Genomic DNA, 19,290 nt, shown 5'->3' with positions numbered 1-19,290 from the left:
CTTTGTGTCATCTGCAAATTTCCCAATCGCGCCCCACGCGTTCACGTCCAAATCCTTAATATATAACACAAACAGCAAGGGTCCCATCACTGAGCCCTGTGGAACACCACTTGAGATAACTTTCCATTCGCAAGAGTATCCATCAACCATTACCCTATGTTCTGAGTTTTGCCAGCTTGAGGGGCAAAATGGCCAACTTTCTTACTTTCTTATGTTCATGCCATGACTGAAGCATGTCCTATTTACAGGTTGCGCATGAAGCAAGTCACCATGGTTTCATTGACACAGCTCTCCAATACTCAACCTTCACCTCCTAGCAAGATAAAGGCATGGACCAGTGAACACTATCACCTATAAGTCAACCATCATCCTGACTGGGTATATATTGCAGCTCTATCACTGTCGCTAGTCAAAATCCTGCAACACCCTACCTAAGAACCTTATGGGAGTATCTTCACCGTATAGACTGTAGAGGCTCAAGAAAAATGACTACCATTAACTTCTCAAGGGAAATAAGGGTATTAAATACCGCCATGCCAGTGACAGCCAAATCCCAAAGGATAATTAAAAATGGAGAGCCTAAGTGATATTGCTATATCACAGCATCTACTCTTTTGTGGTTGATACTTTTCATTTTAGTTTTATATGATGGAAATATTCTAGAACAGTGACATTTCCAGGTGAAAATAACTGAATTTCATACATATGGACATCAATCACTAATTTCCCATTTTATTGTCCACTTTTCAAGCAGGCACTATGTTTGAAAAATGGCTTTAAAAATGAGGAAGAAAGTAATTGATGGTCTTTTCATGCTGAACTTCTATAAAAATAGCTAAGTGAACTCTGTTTTGACCGGTAAGGACAGATGTCAGGACTCGGCCTTTCTTTCCCACTCCTCCATTGATCATAACAGGGTTTTTTGTAATGTAAAAGGATGAAGGTATAATTCAGTGTCTATACTTAACCGTTTACATGCTGATTGCAAAAACACTCAGTCCGACAGGCTTTCCTGAGTTTAAACACAAAAGGGTTAGCTTTCATTGTGCTAAAAAGCCACTCAGTTAAAGATATTTAAAAAAAGGTAAACCCATATCCCAACCTTTGCAACACCGCACCCCCACCAACACTGCCCCCCCACCCCTACACACACACACACACACACACACACACACACACACGCAGACATGCAGAATTACAAGTTATACAGTAGAGGAGGTTAATTTTTGGTCAAATTAAGGTTCAATGAGAAAAGGCAAAAATAGTGCATTCACTGTTCATGATTTTTTCACTATTCATAGCTAAGGCAGTTATTTTAATGATGGTCCTGGTTTTTCCCCTGGAAATGCTGCTTGAGATTTTGAAGTGTCCTTCAAACTTCTCTGTTTCCTCCAGTATGATATAAGCAGGGGAGGTACTTTTGATTGAAATTCTCTATCTCAGTGATATATTTCAAACTCTAAGAGATAGGGATCTGAACTTGAGAACAGCAGGGAGAGAGATGGTGTTACTGCTCCACTTGCACACTTCTTGTTGTTGCAATAAAAGACATTTCAAAAATGGTGATTCTGGTCACATAACCTCTCACTCAATGATGAATCTTCAACAGCGGGTAATTGAATAGCTCATGTCTGGACAGATCTTGGCTATTGTATTAAGGCCTAGGTGATTTAGTTTATTTAATGTCTCAGACATCACTTCTGAATGCACCATTCTTCCCTGTGCTGACCTAGGAAGAACATATCAACACCTTCTATATAGCCATTGTCCCAGTAGACTTTCTGTCTCTGACTGAAAGGTAGCTTTGCAGGAATGAAAATGGCGAGAGCCAGTTAATCTTTGAGACAATTATTGACATCAGCAGGTTTGAAATTCCACAGGAGGTTTGCCTTGGCATGTCCTATCTGTGACCCACATTGGAAACTTCCAGAAACTGACCAATTTCTAATGCCAGGTATGTCAAGTGACCCATGGTAGCCATCTTAACTCAGTGCCCTTGCTTGCTTTAAAAGTCCTTTTGAAGTTCAATATTTTTCTGAGCAACCAATAAAATTAAAGATTAATTTTCCACATGCACACATCACATCATCATGACAACTCTCCAAGTTGAAATGGTGTATATCATAAACAGCATCAGATAGGTGCCTTGAGCAGTCCCTCAAGAAATTGGCTCTCATTTTCACATTAGTATTCACCTTTTCTCATGTGTGATCTAACTGAATTTAGCCAAAGTAATGGGAATTTAAGGTGTGGACTTCAGTTGATTGTGAGATCTGAACACAAGTCAATTAACAGTCCATCCATTCTCTTTTAACACTGCTGCATTGCTTTCACTCTTCATGAATTAAATTGAAGATGGTACAAGTTGCAGTGGGCAAAAGTTACCTAATCACCTTGCCTGGGAGTTATAAAATTCAATCTAGATAACACTGTAATATCCTAGGTGCTGCAAAGAGATTCTGTGCTCCTGCACTCATAGTGGAAAGCAGCATTCACAGGTAGTGCATCATGAGTCCTCATGGCTTTCACTCTATTCATTTAAAGAGTGGAATATGCTAGTTGTAGCTCTCTAATTTCCTGTCATGTGTTCCCTGTGAGCACTGTTTCCTATTCAGAGCACAGCAGCAGGGAATTGGCTTTTCTATCTTTGCAAATGTTCTTCCGATATAAAGAATTATTTTGAAATGCATTCGCTACTGCTAGTTCAAATACAATGGTCATTTTCCATGTAGCAAAAATTAAGAACAACCGGTTAATTTATTGTTAATGATGTTGGTTGAGGGAAGAATATTATGAGACCCAGCAAGGTTCTCTTTTCTTCTTTGAATAATGTTCTTGCATCTTTTGATGTTCACTATTTTTTATATTTAAATGTATACATTCTATATATTTAAATATCTCATTCGACAGACTGCACCTCTGACAATATTACACTGAAGTCTCATTTTCATTTATTTCCTTGAGTAGGTCTTGAACATATAAGCTTTAAAATTAGATCACATATTGCCTGCTTTTCAAGGCTATGGTTACCATTTTGCCTCCAAAATGGATTAAATGCTGTGCATGTATATTTCTGGCACTGGGTGCATCAGGTGTCATTTTGTTCAGGGTGTTAGCGCGCATGTAGGGAGTATCCGTCAGAAATATGCAGAGTAGGCAGGTGGTGACTTCATTCCGCATGTTTCACTGATCTGATGCCAGCGCTGCAATTTTGAAGCTTAATACTGAAACTGATGCTTTTCTTAACCTAGCACAGCTGAACAGATGTTCAGCAGCAGGACGAACATCCTTTCCCGCACTGGCGCTGTTTAAAGGATCTATTTTCAGGTTAATAGCTAATTGATTTCTTCTGGCTCTTGCTGCGATTTTAGAAGTATTTGGTGTTTTCCAGAGTTGTTTAAAGATGCTGAAGCCTACAGGGAGTGGTGCTGCAGGTATTGAAAGACATCTTCCTGATGTCAGGGACTCTGCACAAATCACTTGACCCCCAGACATTGGCATAGTAGTTTACATCCCCCTGAGACAACAACATGACAGGGTGAATAAGCAGAAACAACAGAAAACAATACAAGCTGCTGCAAGGGGGAAGAATGATCGAATGATGAGGGAGGAGAAACGCTCTCAGCAGATGACCTCATTACACTTTGGTCCAAACATGGACAAAAGACCTGAATTCCAGAGGTGAGGTGAAAGTGGCTGCCCTTGACATCAAGAAAACATTTGAATGAGTGTGGCATCAAGGACACCTAATAAAATTAACATCAATGGGAATCAGGGGAAAACTTTCCACTGGTTGGAGTCATACTTAGCACAAAGAAAGATAGTTGTGGTTGTTGGAGGCCAGTCATCTCAGCACCAGAACATCAATGCAGGAGTTAAACCATGAGACCATAAGATGTAGCAGAAGAAGTAGACCTTTCGCCCCATCGAGGCAGCTCTGTCATTCAATGAAATCATGGCTGACCTGATAATTCTCAACTCTACTTTCCTACCTTTTCCCCATAGCCCTTGATTCCCTTACTGATTAAAAATCTGTCTATCTTAGCCTTGTATTTACTTAACGACCCGACCTCTAAAACCCTCTGCAGAAAAGAATTCCGCAAATTCACTACCCTCTGAGAGAAGAAATTCCTCCTCAACTCTGTCTTAAATGGGTACCCCCTTACTCTGAGATTATGCCCTCTGCTCCTAGACTCTCCCACAATCTCTCAGCATCACCCTGTCAAGCCCCATAAGAATCTTATGTGTTTCAATAAGGTCGCCTCTCATTCTTCTAAACTCCACAAGTACAGGCCCAACCTACTCAACCTCTCCTCATAAGAAAATCCCTCCATACCCAGGATCAACCTAGTGAACCTTCTCTTGGCTGCCTTAAATGCCAGTATATCTTTCCTTAGAAAAGGAGACCAAAATTGTTCACAGTATTCCTCAGGGTAGTGTCCTAGGCCCAATCATCTTCAATTGCTTCATCAATGACTTTCCCTTTATCATAAGGTCAGGAGTGGGGACGTTCACTGATAATTTCACAATGTTCAGCACCATTCACGACTCCTCAGATACTGAAGCAGTCAATGTCCATATGCAGCAAGACCTGGACAACATACAGGTTTGGGTTAATAAGTGGCAATTCATGCCACACAAATGCCAGGCAATTCAGCAACATTACTATCGCTGAATCTCAAACCATCAACATCCTGGGTATTGCCATTGATCAGAAATTTAACTGGATTAGCCAAATAAATACTATGGCTCCAAGAGCAGGTCAGAGACTGGTAATTCTGTGGCGAGTAACTCACCTCCTGACTCTCTAAAGCATGTCACCATCTACAAAGCACAAATTAGGAGTGTGATGGGATACTTTTCACTTGCCTGGATGAGTGCAGCACCAACTACACTCAAGAAGCTCAACACCATCCAGGAGAAAGCAGTCCACTTGATCTGCACCCCATCCACCACCTTCAACATCCACACCCTCCACCACTGATGCACAGTAGCAACAGTATGTACCATCTACAAGATGCACCGTAGCAACTTGCCAAGCCTCCTTTCACAGTACCTTCCAAACCCACAAACTCTTACCACCTAGAAGGATGAGGGCATCAGATGCATGGGAACGCCATCACCTGCAAGTTCCCCTCCAAGTCATACGCTATCCTGACTTGGAAATTATATTATTAATCCTTCGCTGTCACTGGGTCAAAATCCTGGAACTGACTCTCTAACAAAACTCTGCATGTACCTACATGACATGGACTGGAGCAGTTCAAGAAAGTGACTCACCAACATCTTCTCAACAGCAATTTGGGATGGGCAATAAATGCTGGCTTAACCAGTGATGCTTGCATGCCATGGAAGAATGAAAAGAAATGAGGTCAAATCTGCCCAAAGTGTCCAGGTAGCAATCCTCCTGCCTGAAGCTCAGTTATGAACAGTATGTCAGATACCCCTCTGCTTCACTAAGGGCATCCTTACTGAAATCTGCCATCTGCTGCAGTTTCAAGTGCAACCTCAGAAAAGATCAGGGTTGGCATTGCCAGTGGCTGTAAAGGTGATCGTCGTCATGAACTTCCATGCATCTGATTCCTTCCAGGCTGGAGCAGGAAAACCTTGCTGCCAAACAAAACGTGATCAAGCAATGCTTCCACTCCCTACCGTGTTCTGGAAACTGGAACTACTCAACAGAGTATGTGTCAAGATTCATGGTGCTCTTCTGCATATTCCACAATCTCGCCATCCTAACAATAGACCCCTCGCCACCAGCTATGTGCCAAGCAGCTGACAAGGAGGAAGAAGGGAGGCAACCAACATGGCAATTTCTGGCTGGGCTGTCCATGATCCACTCATCCAACTGTGTTACCAGTGAATACAACCCCAATTCCTCATTTACCAACAGTCCCACACCTTACCTTTGCTCTGTTACTGATCAGCACAGCGCCTTCTTGGTGTTAATGTAAAAATAAATTATAAAACAAACATTACTATCTAAATTTATAAATTAAAAACTTCCATATTGCACAAAAATGTGAACATATCACCTTTGAGCATTCCCTTAGAGTCTTTCTTCTCTGTGCCTTTGCCCATCCTCATGCACATACGCAGTTCTCCCCCAGTGACTGCAGCACAGCTTGTACAAAGCGACTGATTTTCAGTGGTGGACTATAGATGGCCTTGCAGGATGACTTGGAGCTTCCAGCTCTAGCCCTTGAAGACCTGACTCCAGACTGTATCAACTTAGCATGGGCAGCAGCCACCTATCCTTGCTGGTTGACAATAAACAGCAAGGGTGCTGTGGAGTGGCAGTGGCGTGAGGATGAATGCTATCATGCTGAGAGAGGATAACAGGTTTGGGCTCCCACAAAGCCACTACTGCTTTCTGTGGGTGGTGCCTCACTGATCCTGGCAATGCGTTGGAGAACAGATTACTGGACTGCTATGACACCCTTCAGACCCCCTTTGAACACTGGCACCTGTAGCTATGATGTCAGTAATATTAAGAGGATTTGCTTCTTAAAGATACAATTTCTAATTTTTCTTTTTCTGGCTGGATTTTAAAAATCTGGAAGCCTCGGAGAGACAAAGATGAAATTGCCTAGATTGCTACAATACGCACAATCTCACATTCCACCAAGTGGGATGTAAAAACAGACACTCAACACCCTGAGGAGCATGAAAGGCCCCATCCCTATTGGCTATGAAATCCGATAAGCCTATCCTCTTACTTTGCTATCTGTGCTGGTGTATGTGTGTGGGCCCAGATAAATGCGTGTGACGTATGAATGGTGGTTGCAATTTACCCCTAATTATTTTTAGTCTGGGAAATAGTTTCAATAAACTTATCTTGTTCTTTGTTTCACCTAAGAAAACCTCTGACAAATTCTTTACAATCTGAAAGTGTAAATAGTGGGACTCCTACAACATTGGCAAGCACGTCCTCTTTAAATTCACTAAAAACCCTGTTACAGTTAAAGTTGGAATGGGAGAATAGGAGAGTCATTTCACACCACCACAAGGTTGTAACAGTAGTATGAGCCTTCATAGCTGCAAGCTGAGTCTACATGACTTCAGTTTGAGTTTCCACTGCAGCACCACTGGCTGGCTTTGCTTGTGCTGAGTGGAATAGAAGCTGAGACATTGACCATCAGATGCTACACCATGGAATGGTCAGCAAGTGCCCTCAAGGAGTTGGCTATCATTTCCACCCTGGAGGCAATGTACTTCAAGCCCTACTCAGATAACTTGTGTGAAGTTAGTGTTGGACTCCTCCATGTTTCTTTGACTGCAGCTTTTCTGACGGACCTGCCAATGCACCAAGCATTTTATTTTGCATACTCGTCAGCCTTCTGTATCCTGCCCTATCAAATTCCCCTGCAGTAAAACTCTTGTATGGCCTCACCCTCCGGTGAGTGTTACCCTTGCTTCCTGTCTTGGCTGCAACCCACTCATTCCTGATGTTTCACAAGGTACATATCCTGCCATTGAGATACACTTTAAAGTATTCGTAGTATCAGGATCTGAGCTGGTGGCTTTAAATGGGAGAGTGAGTGATGGTGTTTCTTCATCATCAGTGTCTTCTGATTCTTCCACCTCTTTCTATTCCACAATGCCTGACCAGGAGGCAGTTTTTGGGTATCTGAAAGGAGAAAGGCATAAAGCTAGAGTTGTGGTGAGAGATGTGGGCGAAAGCAAGAGGTGCATGATTACACTAGCAACAGCTTATAAATCAGAAGAGATTCTGGGATGAAGGTGTGGGATGTGAGAAAGAGGATTAGTTATGACGAAACCATCACCTTTGACGGTTTCAGCCACGCTTCTGGCCCGGCTGCAGCAATGGCCACTTTATCAGGGTAAGGACATGCAGCGGCTCCTGTCCAGTTAGATGCTGCTGCCTCTAGTAATGTGCCACCTTATCCTGAAAAAGAGAGGAAAATGTATCAGTGATTGTGATGCAACATGGCAGACACCGTGTGGTGTGTTTGGGTGGAGTTGTGGTGCAATGAGCAGTGTGTGAGGCTGGTGATGCAATTGGTATGATATGCCATTTGAAGAGGCATTCACTGACCTTGACCACTCGTGTGAGGTTATTAAACCTACTGTGGCGCTACACCCAGGGTCCTCCAGATTAGTCTCCTAGCATCGATCTCCAAGGCCAATTGATCCCACTGCTTTCTCAGAGTTTGCCTGGAGGGCACCCTGGCCCCATGTGGATAGATAATATCTCCTCTGCTTTCCACCTCCTTGACCAAGGCCTTCAGCCTAGTGTCGGAAAATCTTAGAGCCCGTTGCCATGTTTTGCTATTCCTGTGCTTTACCCAGGTTGAACTCAGTATTACATTAACTTCTAGCTCTTGCTCCAGCCAAAACGTATACCCCTTTTAAGATGTACAGGCTGGCTTTAGAAAAGTGCAGGTTCATTTGAACTCTTGCTAACATCTCATGATTTTTCACCCTCTGCTCAGGTGCGCAGTCACTTAACAGCGCATTTAGCGCTGGCTACACGCTACAATCATTTAAATGGGCAAGCAGCACAAAGATTACATGCTGCCTGCTTTGAAAGGACCAGCAGATTAACTGCTTAATGCAATCCCCTCACCTGGTTTTGTTTCTTATCTAACTATATTGCCATCGCCTTCTGACAGAGCATTGCAACGCTGAGAGAAGCCTATCACTGCCAATGCAAGTTATAAAAGGAACAAAGAAAAATCGCAATAAGATCACTAGTGTACCTCCTATGGCGCTACTCACTGACAGTCACAAAATTATAGCTGATGCTCACTGTTTTACCTGACACTTTGTGTTGCTATTTTTTCTTTCTTCACCTAGCTTTCTCTCTCCCACTTTATTTTCCTTTTCCATTCTTTGTTCTTTATCATAATTTCTTATTCTTTCTCTGTCTTTTACTTTCTGTTTTCAGTTGTCTGCTATTTCTCACTCCATTTTTTATCCTCCTTTTCAAACTCTCTTTTCCTTATTTGCCCTCAAACTGTCTTTATCAGTCTCTCCATTATGTTTTGGAAAGGAGTGTACTGTCTGATTGGTGTGAGATATGGACGGTGTCAAGGAGGAATTTAACTCGAGCCAAATGCAGCACTTCTTGTAAGGCCTTGGTGGCAGCTAAATGGAAGGTGGATTGGCCACACAGCCTGTATGTTTTCCATGAGCAAGTATAACAAAAGGATGTGTACTATATGGACAATATTTAATAAGTTTTAAATGAGTTCTACAATGCAAAAGGTCTCCTGAATTGACCTGCCTTGGTTAAAACTCTGATAATATTAGACACTGTAGTTGAAGAGCTGAGTGTTGTCACACCATTCATTATAACCTGTAATTAACAAGTGTTTGACAAGTGGAAAAATGCGTGCTGCTAGTGGCTATACAAACTATAACACATAACCCCTTAAAATGCACCTCTGGTTGAAAATGTATGGGTTTTATTTTCAATCACAATTTGTATTCAAGAACACTATAAATATGTATACACCTCAAGAATTGTATTAAATCTGAGAAAAGTTAAACATGCAGATCCTCCTTAAAAAAACCCAAGATAAACGAATTCAAATTTAATGAATAAAGTCCAACAGCAACTGTCAAGAAGATTGTTTTACAATTACATGAGTAAAAAGCTGCTTTGCTCCAATAACTGTAACACAGTCCTGTTAATTAAATCTGACTGATTGCTTGCACAGTGAGGCTGTTGACCAGTGTCTCTCTGAGGTTCTTGGTGACATTGCCCTTGAATTTTGTTAACTCAACCACGCACAGTGATTAAAAGTGCACAGTGAACTGAATCCATTAAAGAAACAAATCTAATTTAGTGAGTTCAGCTGGATGAGTGAAGTCAAATCTTTAACTATTCAAATTCAACATGTTCTTCCACCAGCAAGCAAAGTCAGGAATAGTATTGCTCCCTCATCTATGAACATTTGTAAGCATCTCTGGTAAACGTAAACTTTGGAAATTTTAGGCAGATATAGCTTCTACTCATTTGTTGAGTTCTAATGCTTTGCATTGACATTATGTAAAAAAAACTCACAAGTGACAATGAACAGCGGTGCAATGTAGCACTTCTGTGTACGATGGTTCTGTGCAACAGATTGGTAGGATGGGATCTGTGCTTCTGATTTTCTCCATGGTGAGTTCTTAATCTCAACCAGTCTGTCAGAGGGAGGCAGTGACTGGAAAATGCTTACTTCCCTACAGAGAATAGCAAATTCAAATGACAAGGGATTCTGGGTCAGTACACATTTTTTTAAAAAGCGGAATGGGTAGACACCAGGAATAAGGTTGACTGCCTACCATTTTTTCTGGAGAATGTTGTCTACTGTGTGTCGGTGTGGGGGGGGGGGGGGGGGGGGGGGTGTGGGGGGGGGGGGGGGGGGGGGGGGGGGGGGGGGGGGGGGGGGGGGGGGTGGGGGGGCGTGGGGGGTGGGGGGGGGTGTGGGAGGTGTAAGAAAGAATCACTAAAAAGGTGAATTTACTTTGAAGTGCACCCTCATTTTCCTACTTTAATGTCAAGCTTCAACATTACCAAATTCTCTGACCATTTTTCCATCACTTTTTTCTTCAGGTAATTCTTCTTTTGCCAAACAGTCTCGCTACAGAATTATCATCCAGAAGCCTGACAATGGAGGACAGGAGTGCCCAGATACTCTGTATGAAGGAAGAGAATGTGAAACACGTCCTCTTTGCCCAGACTATAGGTAAAATATTTGAACACAAGAAGTGGATTGAAATTTTATTTATTACTAGCAGATTCTCAGTGTATGGTTTAAATAATTAATTATGGAATTTGAAGTCACAGAATAAAAAAAAATTGCCAATTACAAGGTGGATTATTTGTTAAAACATTGTCATGGTTTACTGATATTTCAATGTGCTCCATGCACAAATCTCAGTACGAACAACATTAACAGTTAATGTCATTATTTGGTGATGTATATTGCAAATGTTACTATACCAAAGGCATACAGTGATAGATTGTGGTAATATTGTCATGTAGATTTTAACAAAAATGCTTTTATCTCAAACATTTGTACAAAGGGAAATAACATATATGTCAGGCACATATTAAAAATGTAACTTGTTCAATTGGTGAACCATTGAATGGCCACAATTGTGCTGTGAGATCAGGCCAACCAGCTTCATAACATTTTTGCAATCAAAAAACTGCAGAATCTTACATTTTGTTAAAGTACTGCACATAACTTTGAAAAAATATATATCTGTTTTTAAAAATTAGAGTATTTTGCAGAAAATCCTAACTGCATGAATACACAAAAAGAATTTAAAAATACATAGTTGGTGCTTACATTTGGTTGTTGGTTAGCGTCAGCCATAATCTCACCTCTTGTGCCAAAAGTTGGAGATTCAAGTCCCACCCTGGAATAAATGGTTCCCCTTTTCCCTCAGAGACCCTCCCCACACTCAAGTTTGTGAAATTAGATTCACAAGAGTATTTCTTGAAAGACCAGTGAAACAAGTTTCTTATAATTCACAATTGCTTTATTGAATCACCTACAACCCCACAGTACCAAAAACCCCAAAATTAAAACAACCCGTTCCCAGTACCCGATACAAAGTCACCAACGATTCAGGCTTAAACTTACAAAAACATAGGCAAGACACCACATCCTGTCCTGAAACCTTAAGAAAAAGACCCTCAGACCAACATCACTATAATTTGGCTGAAACAAGCAATCCCCAACATGGCTGTTATGTCCAGTATTGACTATAGGCCTGAGTCAAGGTGACCAGCCTGACCCTCCTTCCAACTGCAGCCCAGATACTCAGATCTGCTCTGCTTTTATAATAATTTAACTCAGACATGTTAAAACATATTTCCTCTTGTTCTAATGTCCATTTATTTGATTCCACGCAAAGTCAGACCAATGTCATCAGCTCCTACTGGTTGAAACAATACAGAGTTTTTCTTGGAAGATGTATCTAGATGAATATTATCAGTTGTCATTGTGTGAGCAATTCTCCTGCTGTTTGGGGTGGCACAGTAACAGTTCCTGGCTCCAAAGGTAATGAAGGTTTGAATGATCCTATTCCAGTACTGTTGCCTGTGGTGCAGACCTTAGTTGCATAATTCCTTAAGTGTATTGTAATGATGATATTTGTGTCATTGTATTGGGTAATCAGACTTCTTGATAGCATTAGTTGATGGAAGGTAATGTCATTTCCCTGGTACTATCATTCCCTGGTAGCAGTCAGTCAATGTCCAAACACTTTTGAGGAGTCACTGTTTTTTCACTAAATGTCCAAATTAACCCCTTGCTGCCCAGCCCTGTACTGCTGACTGCAGCTTATCTTTTTGTAATTTATAGTTCCAATCTTGAGGTCAAAACATGTCCATGAGTTTTGAAATCATGTCCGTAAATTTCCCAGTTCGAGTGGATTCCAATCCTACACATTCCAGCACTGAGGACTAATTCACCAATGGAGGTACCATGTTAGAACATAAGAACTAGGAGCAGGAGTAGGCAATTCAGCCCCTCGAGCCTGCTCCGCCATTCATTATGATCATGGCTGATCTTATTTCGGCCTCAACTCCAATATCCTGCCCTCTCCCCATAAACTTTCAACCCATTACTAATTAAAAATCTGTCTAACTCCTCCTTAAATTTATTCAGCGTCCCGGCATCCACTGCATTCTGAGGTAGTGAATTCCACAGATTCGCGACCCTTTGAAAATAGTAATTCCTCCTCATTTCTGATTTAAATCTACCACCCCTTAGCATAAAACTATGACCGCTTGTTCTAGAATGCCCCACAAGGGGAAAGATCTGCTCCACGTCTACTTTGTCCATCCCCTTTAGCATCTTATATACCTCAACTAAATCTCCTCTCATCCTTCTAAACTCTAGCAAGTTATAGGCCTAAACTGCTCAATCTCTCCTCATAAGACAAGCCCCGCATCTCTGGAATCAATCCAGTGTACCTCCTCTGAACACCCTCGAGTGCAACTACATCGTTCCTCGAGTAAGGGGACCAAAACTGTGCATAGTACTCCAGGTGCGGTCTCACCAATACCTTGTACAGTTGCAACAACACTTCCCTATTTTTATACTCTATTCCTTTAGCAATAAATGCCAAAATTCCATTTGCCTTCCTCATTACCTTCTGTACCTGCATACTAGCTTTCAGCGATTCATGCACGAGGACACCCAGATCCCTCTGCACTGAAGCATTCTAAAGTTTTTCTCCATTTAAGTAATAAGCCGCCTTTTTATTCGTTCAACCAAAATGGATAACCTCACACTTATCCACGTTAAACTCCATCTGCCAAATTTTGGCCCGTTCACCTAACCATCTGCAAATTTAGCTATAGTACCTTCTACCCCTTAATCCAAATCATTAACATAGATTTTAAATAGTTGGGGCCCAAAGACGGAACCATGTGGCACCTCATTAGTTACAGCTTGCCATCCAGAAAATGACCCATTTATCCCGATTCTCTGCTTTCTGTTGGTTAGCCAATCCTCTATCCAAGCTAAAATGTTACCCCTAACTCCATGTGATCTTATCTTGTGTATTAATCTTTTATGTGGCACCTTATCAAAGGTGGAAGTCCAGATATACTACATCTACAGGATCCCCATTATCCACTTTGCTTGTCACATCTTCAAAGAACTCTAGCAAATTAGTCAAACACGATTTACTCTTCATAAAACCATGCTGACTCTGATGGATTGCATTTTGACTTTCCAAATGCCCCATTACTACTTCCTTAAAAATGGATTCCAACAATTTTCCAATGACAGACGTTAAACTAACTGGTCTATATTTTCCTATTTTGTGCCTCCCATAATTTTTGAATAAGGGCATTATATTAGCATTTTTCCAACCCACTGGAACCTACATAAGCAACTCTGTTCAGGACCTCGAGGTTTGTTTGCCTATGTTGCTTGTGGTCATCAGCGACAGGCTTGGCAGGCAGCACCACATCACTTTTAGGGGGGGGTTCATGGGCACCTATCAGACCAGCCATAAGGAAGAGTTGGATTTTCAACGGCTGCAGGGCTAGGGGTTACCGGGGAAGGGGGAGAAGTGGCCTCAGGCAAAGGAAGAGGCTCCTGGGTTAGGGCTATACTGGGGAAGGGGGGTATCACAGGGTGTGTGTGAGGGCACATATTGATCTGTGCAAGTGACTTCAAGATGGTGAGGGCTGAGGAGGCAGTCTCCAGTGTAGATGAGGCCAGATGGAGATGTGAGGGTGTGTCTGAGAGAGTGAATGGTGACGTTCCCTGAGCTGGCAGTGAGTGAGATGCCAGTGAATGTGTGATTGGCTTATGAGTGTGTGAGTTTAGAGTGATGAAATGGTTGCCTTACCCTGGTGGCACAGATGAAATCATTCATCCTCTTTACTCATTGGATATACAACTTCTTCTGTGCAGCATTGGCACTGACCACCACTGCCATCACCTGCCAGCCAGCGTTTTTTAAAAATTCATTCATGGTATGTTGGCTTTGCTGGCTGGGCCAGCATTTATTGCCCATCCCTTGTTGTCATTGAGAAGGTGGTGGTGAGCTGCCTTCTTGAACTGCTGCAGTACATGTGGTGTAGGTACACCCACATAGGAAGGGAGTTTCAGGATTTTAATCCAACAACAGTGTAGGAATGGCGATATATTTCCAAGCCAGGATAGTGAGTGGCTTGGAGGTTAACTACCAGGTGATGGTGTTCCCATGTATCTGCTGCCCTTGTCCTTCTAGATGATGTTGTTTGGGGATTTGGCTGGTGCTATCTAAGGAGCCTTGGTGAATTCCTGCAGTGCATCTTGTAGATGGTACACAATGCTGCTACTATACATAATTGGTACAGGGAGTGAATGTTCACGGTGGTGGATGGGGTTCCAAACAAGCGGGATGCATTGTCCTGGATGACATCAAGCTTCTTGATTGTCTCTGGAGCTGCATTTATCCAGGCAAGTGGATAGTATTCCATCACACTCCTGATTTGTGCCTTGTCGATGGTGGACAGGCTTTGGGGAGTCAGGAGTTGAGTTACTCGCCACAGGATTCCCAGCCTCTGACCTGCTCCTGTATCCACACTATTTATGTGGCAAGTCCTGTTCAGTTTCTGGTCAATGGTAACCCCCAGGGTTACCTGTTAATTGTGGGGGATTCAGTGATAGTAATGCCATTGAACATCAAGGGGCAATGGTTAGATTCACTCTTGTTGGAGATGGTCATTACTTGGCACTTGTATGGCGCGAATGTTACTTGCCACTTGTCAGCCCAAGTCTGGATATTGTCCAGGTCTTGCTGCATGTGGACATGGACTGCTTCAGTATCTGAGGATTCGCGAGTGATGCTGAACATTGTGCAATCATCAGCGAACATCTCCACTTCTGACATTATGTGGAAGGAAGGTCATTGATGAAGCAGCTGAAGATGGTTGGGCTGAGGACACTACCCTGAGGAATCCTGCATTGATGTCCTGGAGCTGAGATGACTGACCTCCAACAACCACAAGCATCTTCCTTTGTGCTAGGTATGACTCCAACCAGTGGAGAGCTTTCCCCCTGATTTCCACTGACTTCAGTTTTGCTAGGGCTCCTTGATGCCACAGTCGGTCAAATGCTGCTTTGATGTCAAGGGCAGTCACTCTCACCTCACCTTGGGAGTTCAGCTTTTTTGCCCATGTTTGAACCAAGGCTGTAATCAAGTCAGGAGCAGAGTGGCCTTGGCAGAACCCAAACTGTGTGTCAGTGAGCATGTTATTGCTAAGCAAGTGCCACCTGATAGCACTGTTGATGACCCCTTCCATTATTTTATTGATGATTGAGAGTAGACTGATAGGGTGGTAATTGGTTGGGTTGGATTTGTCCTGCTTTTTGTCTACAGGATGTACCTGGGCAATTTACCACTTAACCAGGTAGATGCCTGTGTTGCAATTGTACTGGAACAGCTTGGTTAGGGGCACGGTATGTCCTGGAGCACAAGTCTTCAGTAGTATTGCCAGAATATTGTCAGGGCCCATAGCATTTCATTATCCAGTGCCTTCAGCCTTTTCTTGATATTGCTTGGAGTGAATCGAAATGGCTGAAGACTGGCATCTGTGATGCTGGGGATCTTCGGAGGAGGCTGAGCTGAATCATCCGCTTGGTACTTCTGGCTGAAGATTGTAGCAAGTGCATCAGCCTTATCTTTTGCACTGATGTGGGATGTGGATAGTTGTGGAGCCTGCTCCTGCACTCTCATTAAACCCTGGCAGGATAGCAATGATAGCGTAGGGGTTATGATGAGCAATTTGTGGAAGCTGGTTGGTTCAGTTGGCTGGACAGCTGATGTGGATTAGATTGGCATCAACAGTCTAGGGTTTGATCTCCGTTTCAGCTGGGGTGAATTTGGGACTTTATTTCTAGCCCTACCTGTGGTGGAGACCACGTGCTCTGGTGAGGCTTGCCTTCGGGCAGAGAACTGAAGAAGAAAATACAAGTTTTGCTCCGAATGTGCAGAACTATAAACTTAATCTTTCCTGTGGGGCTTTACCAAATTCCGTCTGAAAGTTGAAGTACACAAAGTCATAGGGTTTACGATGATTGAATTGGGTTGCCACTTCTTCAAATAAATCAAGAATAGTCAGGCAGGATCTTTCTCATCAAGATGTGTGTCGACTTATGATCACAATGTTGTTATTGTATAGATGATATTGAAGTTTATTCTAACTAATTCCATCACTTTACAGGAAACAAGTCTAAGTCTGGAATTGCTTGTCCTCATCAGTGCTTCTGCATGAAACAAATATTAATTTCCTCAGTTTTGGTGCCTTATTTCTACAGCATGAGCCAGAGCTCCTTGAAGGAGTTTAAAGGAAAACCATCTTAAAATGCATAGATCTGAAGAACAAATTCTGTGACAGTATAGATGAAATTATCTCCACCTTGTTCATTCACTTCACTTAGGTGGAAGACGCACAAGTGGCATCATTGTATCTTGGCACCTGATTATGTTAGACAGGGAACGATTGGAGCAACCGAGGCCTGTGGTTCTGGTTTGCAAACCAGAGGTAAGATTCATTTGTGATTTTTCATATTTTGTCAGCAGCCATTTGAGAGAATTTCACAAAATAATGCAAATTTCAAATTTTCTCATTAACCTTCCAAGTCCAACCACAAAGGGATTGACTCACACACACCAATATCCATTTGGCAATGTCTCAGCATTATATAATAATGGAGAATGTTGTTGCTATAATGAGCCAGAGTGAATTATTTGTGCTTACATTGAGGAAATGTTCCATTAATGGCGTGTTGTTACAATAGTTTCTCTGACATTGCAGTTGTCCGTTTTTTTTCCCTTTTCCATTCGTACTTTGAAAATGCAACGTTGTTTGGTTTCAGATTCTACCTCGTTTGTAGACTTTTCCACCATGCTGTAAGGTGTAAATATACCAACTTCTTGAATCAGTTAGTTGTAGTATTACAATATGATAATATGCAATATAGACATGGCACATGTTGCTGAAGAAATTAAAGAAGAACTGCTGTGTTATTGTGAGCCTTGTTTATGGGGTGCTTTAGTATTTGGTGAGATGATTGATCCAATGAAGTTTGTGCCTGTGACCTGAATTGATTAGATATTGTACCATGTTATTGTAACATTAAGATAACAAGTGAACTGAGTTCAACAACCTTTGAGCCATCCAATACGTGGCATTTGGAGTAAGGAATGTTTGGTTTCCAACTAGATGTTGTTTTAATTTATGCCATGCATCTTTATGTAACTCAAATTTCCCCTGTCTCCATCTGTGTGTGCATTTTGGTTTCCATTCCAGAATTGGACACATGGGAGGGAAGAGGTTCTCCTGGTGCATGGACGTGTTAGATTGATCGATCTTTTTCTGTGCTGTAATATGTGTTTTAAAACTACTTTTATGTCTTGTTAAATCTCTTTCTTGGGTTTTTCTCCCCTCCATCTCTGTTACCTATCATGGGAACTTTACCTCATCCAAACTACCCCACCCATCACTAAACTCTGCTGCCATCTCAGACTTAAATTTCCTTTCAATAAGCCCAGAACTGTCTTTGTTCCCTTTCTTCATATTCTCCAAAGGATCTTTAGAAACACTTACTGCTGTTGCTTGAAAAACGCAACCTTAACTGTCCCATCTTCTTCTTTCACTCATCTTCCCAGTTGGTGTAGCCACAGGGGCTAATTTTGCCAACTTTTTTCCCCTTTCACTCAACTTACCCACCGCTGTCCTCTTGGATTTTGTTCTGGACTAACAATCACTGTCACTAATAGCATTACCACCAGAATGCCTGTTCTTCATAACCAAGACCCTTGCAATCCACAGCCATATTGTGGATCATGTCATGCACATTCTGGTATTGACAAAAACATGGTTCATGGATAGCTCCCCAATGAGAAATAATGTCCACCACCTGCCTCCCCCAAACTGCTAGGGTGACAGTGTGGCCATTATCATTAAATAATTTCATAGTCTGCCTTGCTATTCCTGTGCTACTTCCTCATCTTTCATGCACTTTACTTTATTCAACCCCTTACATCCCTCTTTTAAAACCCTTATTATCTATCCTTCCCTATTCCAAGCACCACCTCAAGTTATCATGGAGGTATCCTCTTCCCTGCTTTGCATCCTTCACCTCGACACTGAGCAACTCCACATCGTTTTACCAAGATTTACTTTTTCATCTCAGATCCACTTGCCTTCAATCTTTTTATTTCACTGTCCTTCTATCCTCTGGGCCATATGTTAACTGAGGTTGCGAATAGCTCCCTCTCCTCAGATACTTTTCCTTGCACTGTTAAATTAGCTGTCCTTACCTTACTTCTCAAATATTCCAGCCTCTGTCCTTGCAAACTACCATCCTATCTCAAACCTCCTTTTCCTCCCCAGAGTTCTTGAACATGTTGTTGACTAAATTTGTTCCCATACTTCCTGCGAGTCAATGTTTGAATCTTTCTGTTCAGGTTTCTGTTGCTGCCACAACACTGAAATAGTCCTCAGCAAAGTCACAAATGACATCTTTTGCGACTATGACCATCCTTGCTTTCATTTCGCTAATCATTGCCAGAACAACTCTATTAATGGGTTCCAAAACAAAAACAGAATTACCTGGAAAAACTCAGCAGGTCTGGCAGCATCGGCGGAGAAGAAAAGAGTTGACGTTTCGAGACCTCATGACCCTTCAGCAGAATTAATGGTTCATTGTTTTTATTCATTCATGGTATGTGGGTGTCGTTGACTAGGCCAGCATTTATTGCTAATCCCTAATTGCCAATGAAAAGGTGATGGTGAATTGCAATCCCGAACCA

At 42.1% G+C, this 19,290-nt stretch overlaps 1 protein-coding gene across 1 annotated transcript in view; it reads left to right on the top strand.

Annotated features, from left to right (window-relative positions):
* thsd7ba (thrombospondin, type I, domain containing 7Ba) overlaps positions 1–19,290 on the top strand; it is a 676,798-nt gene that overhangs the window by 232,909 nt on the left and 424,599 nt on the right. The window contains exons 10-11 of the mRNA XM_041200229.1: positions 10,568–10,700; positions 16,914–17,017. Of these exons, the coding sequence (XP_041056163.1) occupies positions 10,568–10,700; positions 16,914–17,017 (237 nt within the window). The remainder of the gene's footprint in view (positions 1–10,567; positions 10,701–16,913; positions 17,018–19,290) is intronic.

This window comes from Carcharodon carcharias, chromosome 12 (genome assembly GCF_017639515.1).
Source record: "Carcharodon carcharias isolate sCarCar2 chromosome 12, sCarCar2.pri, whole genome shotgun sequence".
Taxonomy (NCBI): Eukaryota; Metazoa; Chordata; class Chondrichthyes; order Lamniformes; family Lamnidae; genus Carcharodon; species Carcharodon carcharias.
This window is presented reverse-complemented; position numbering and strand designations above follow the sequence as displayed.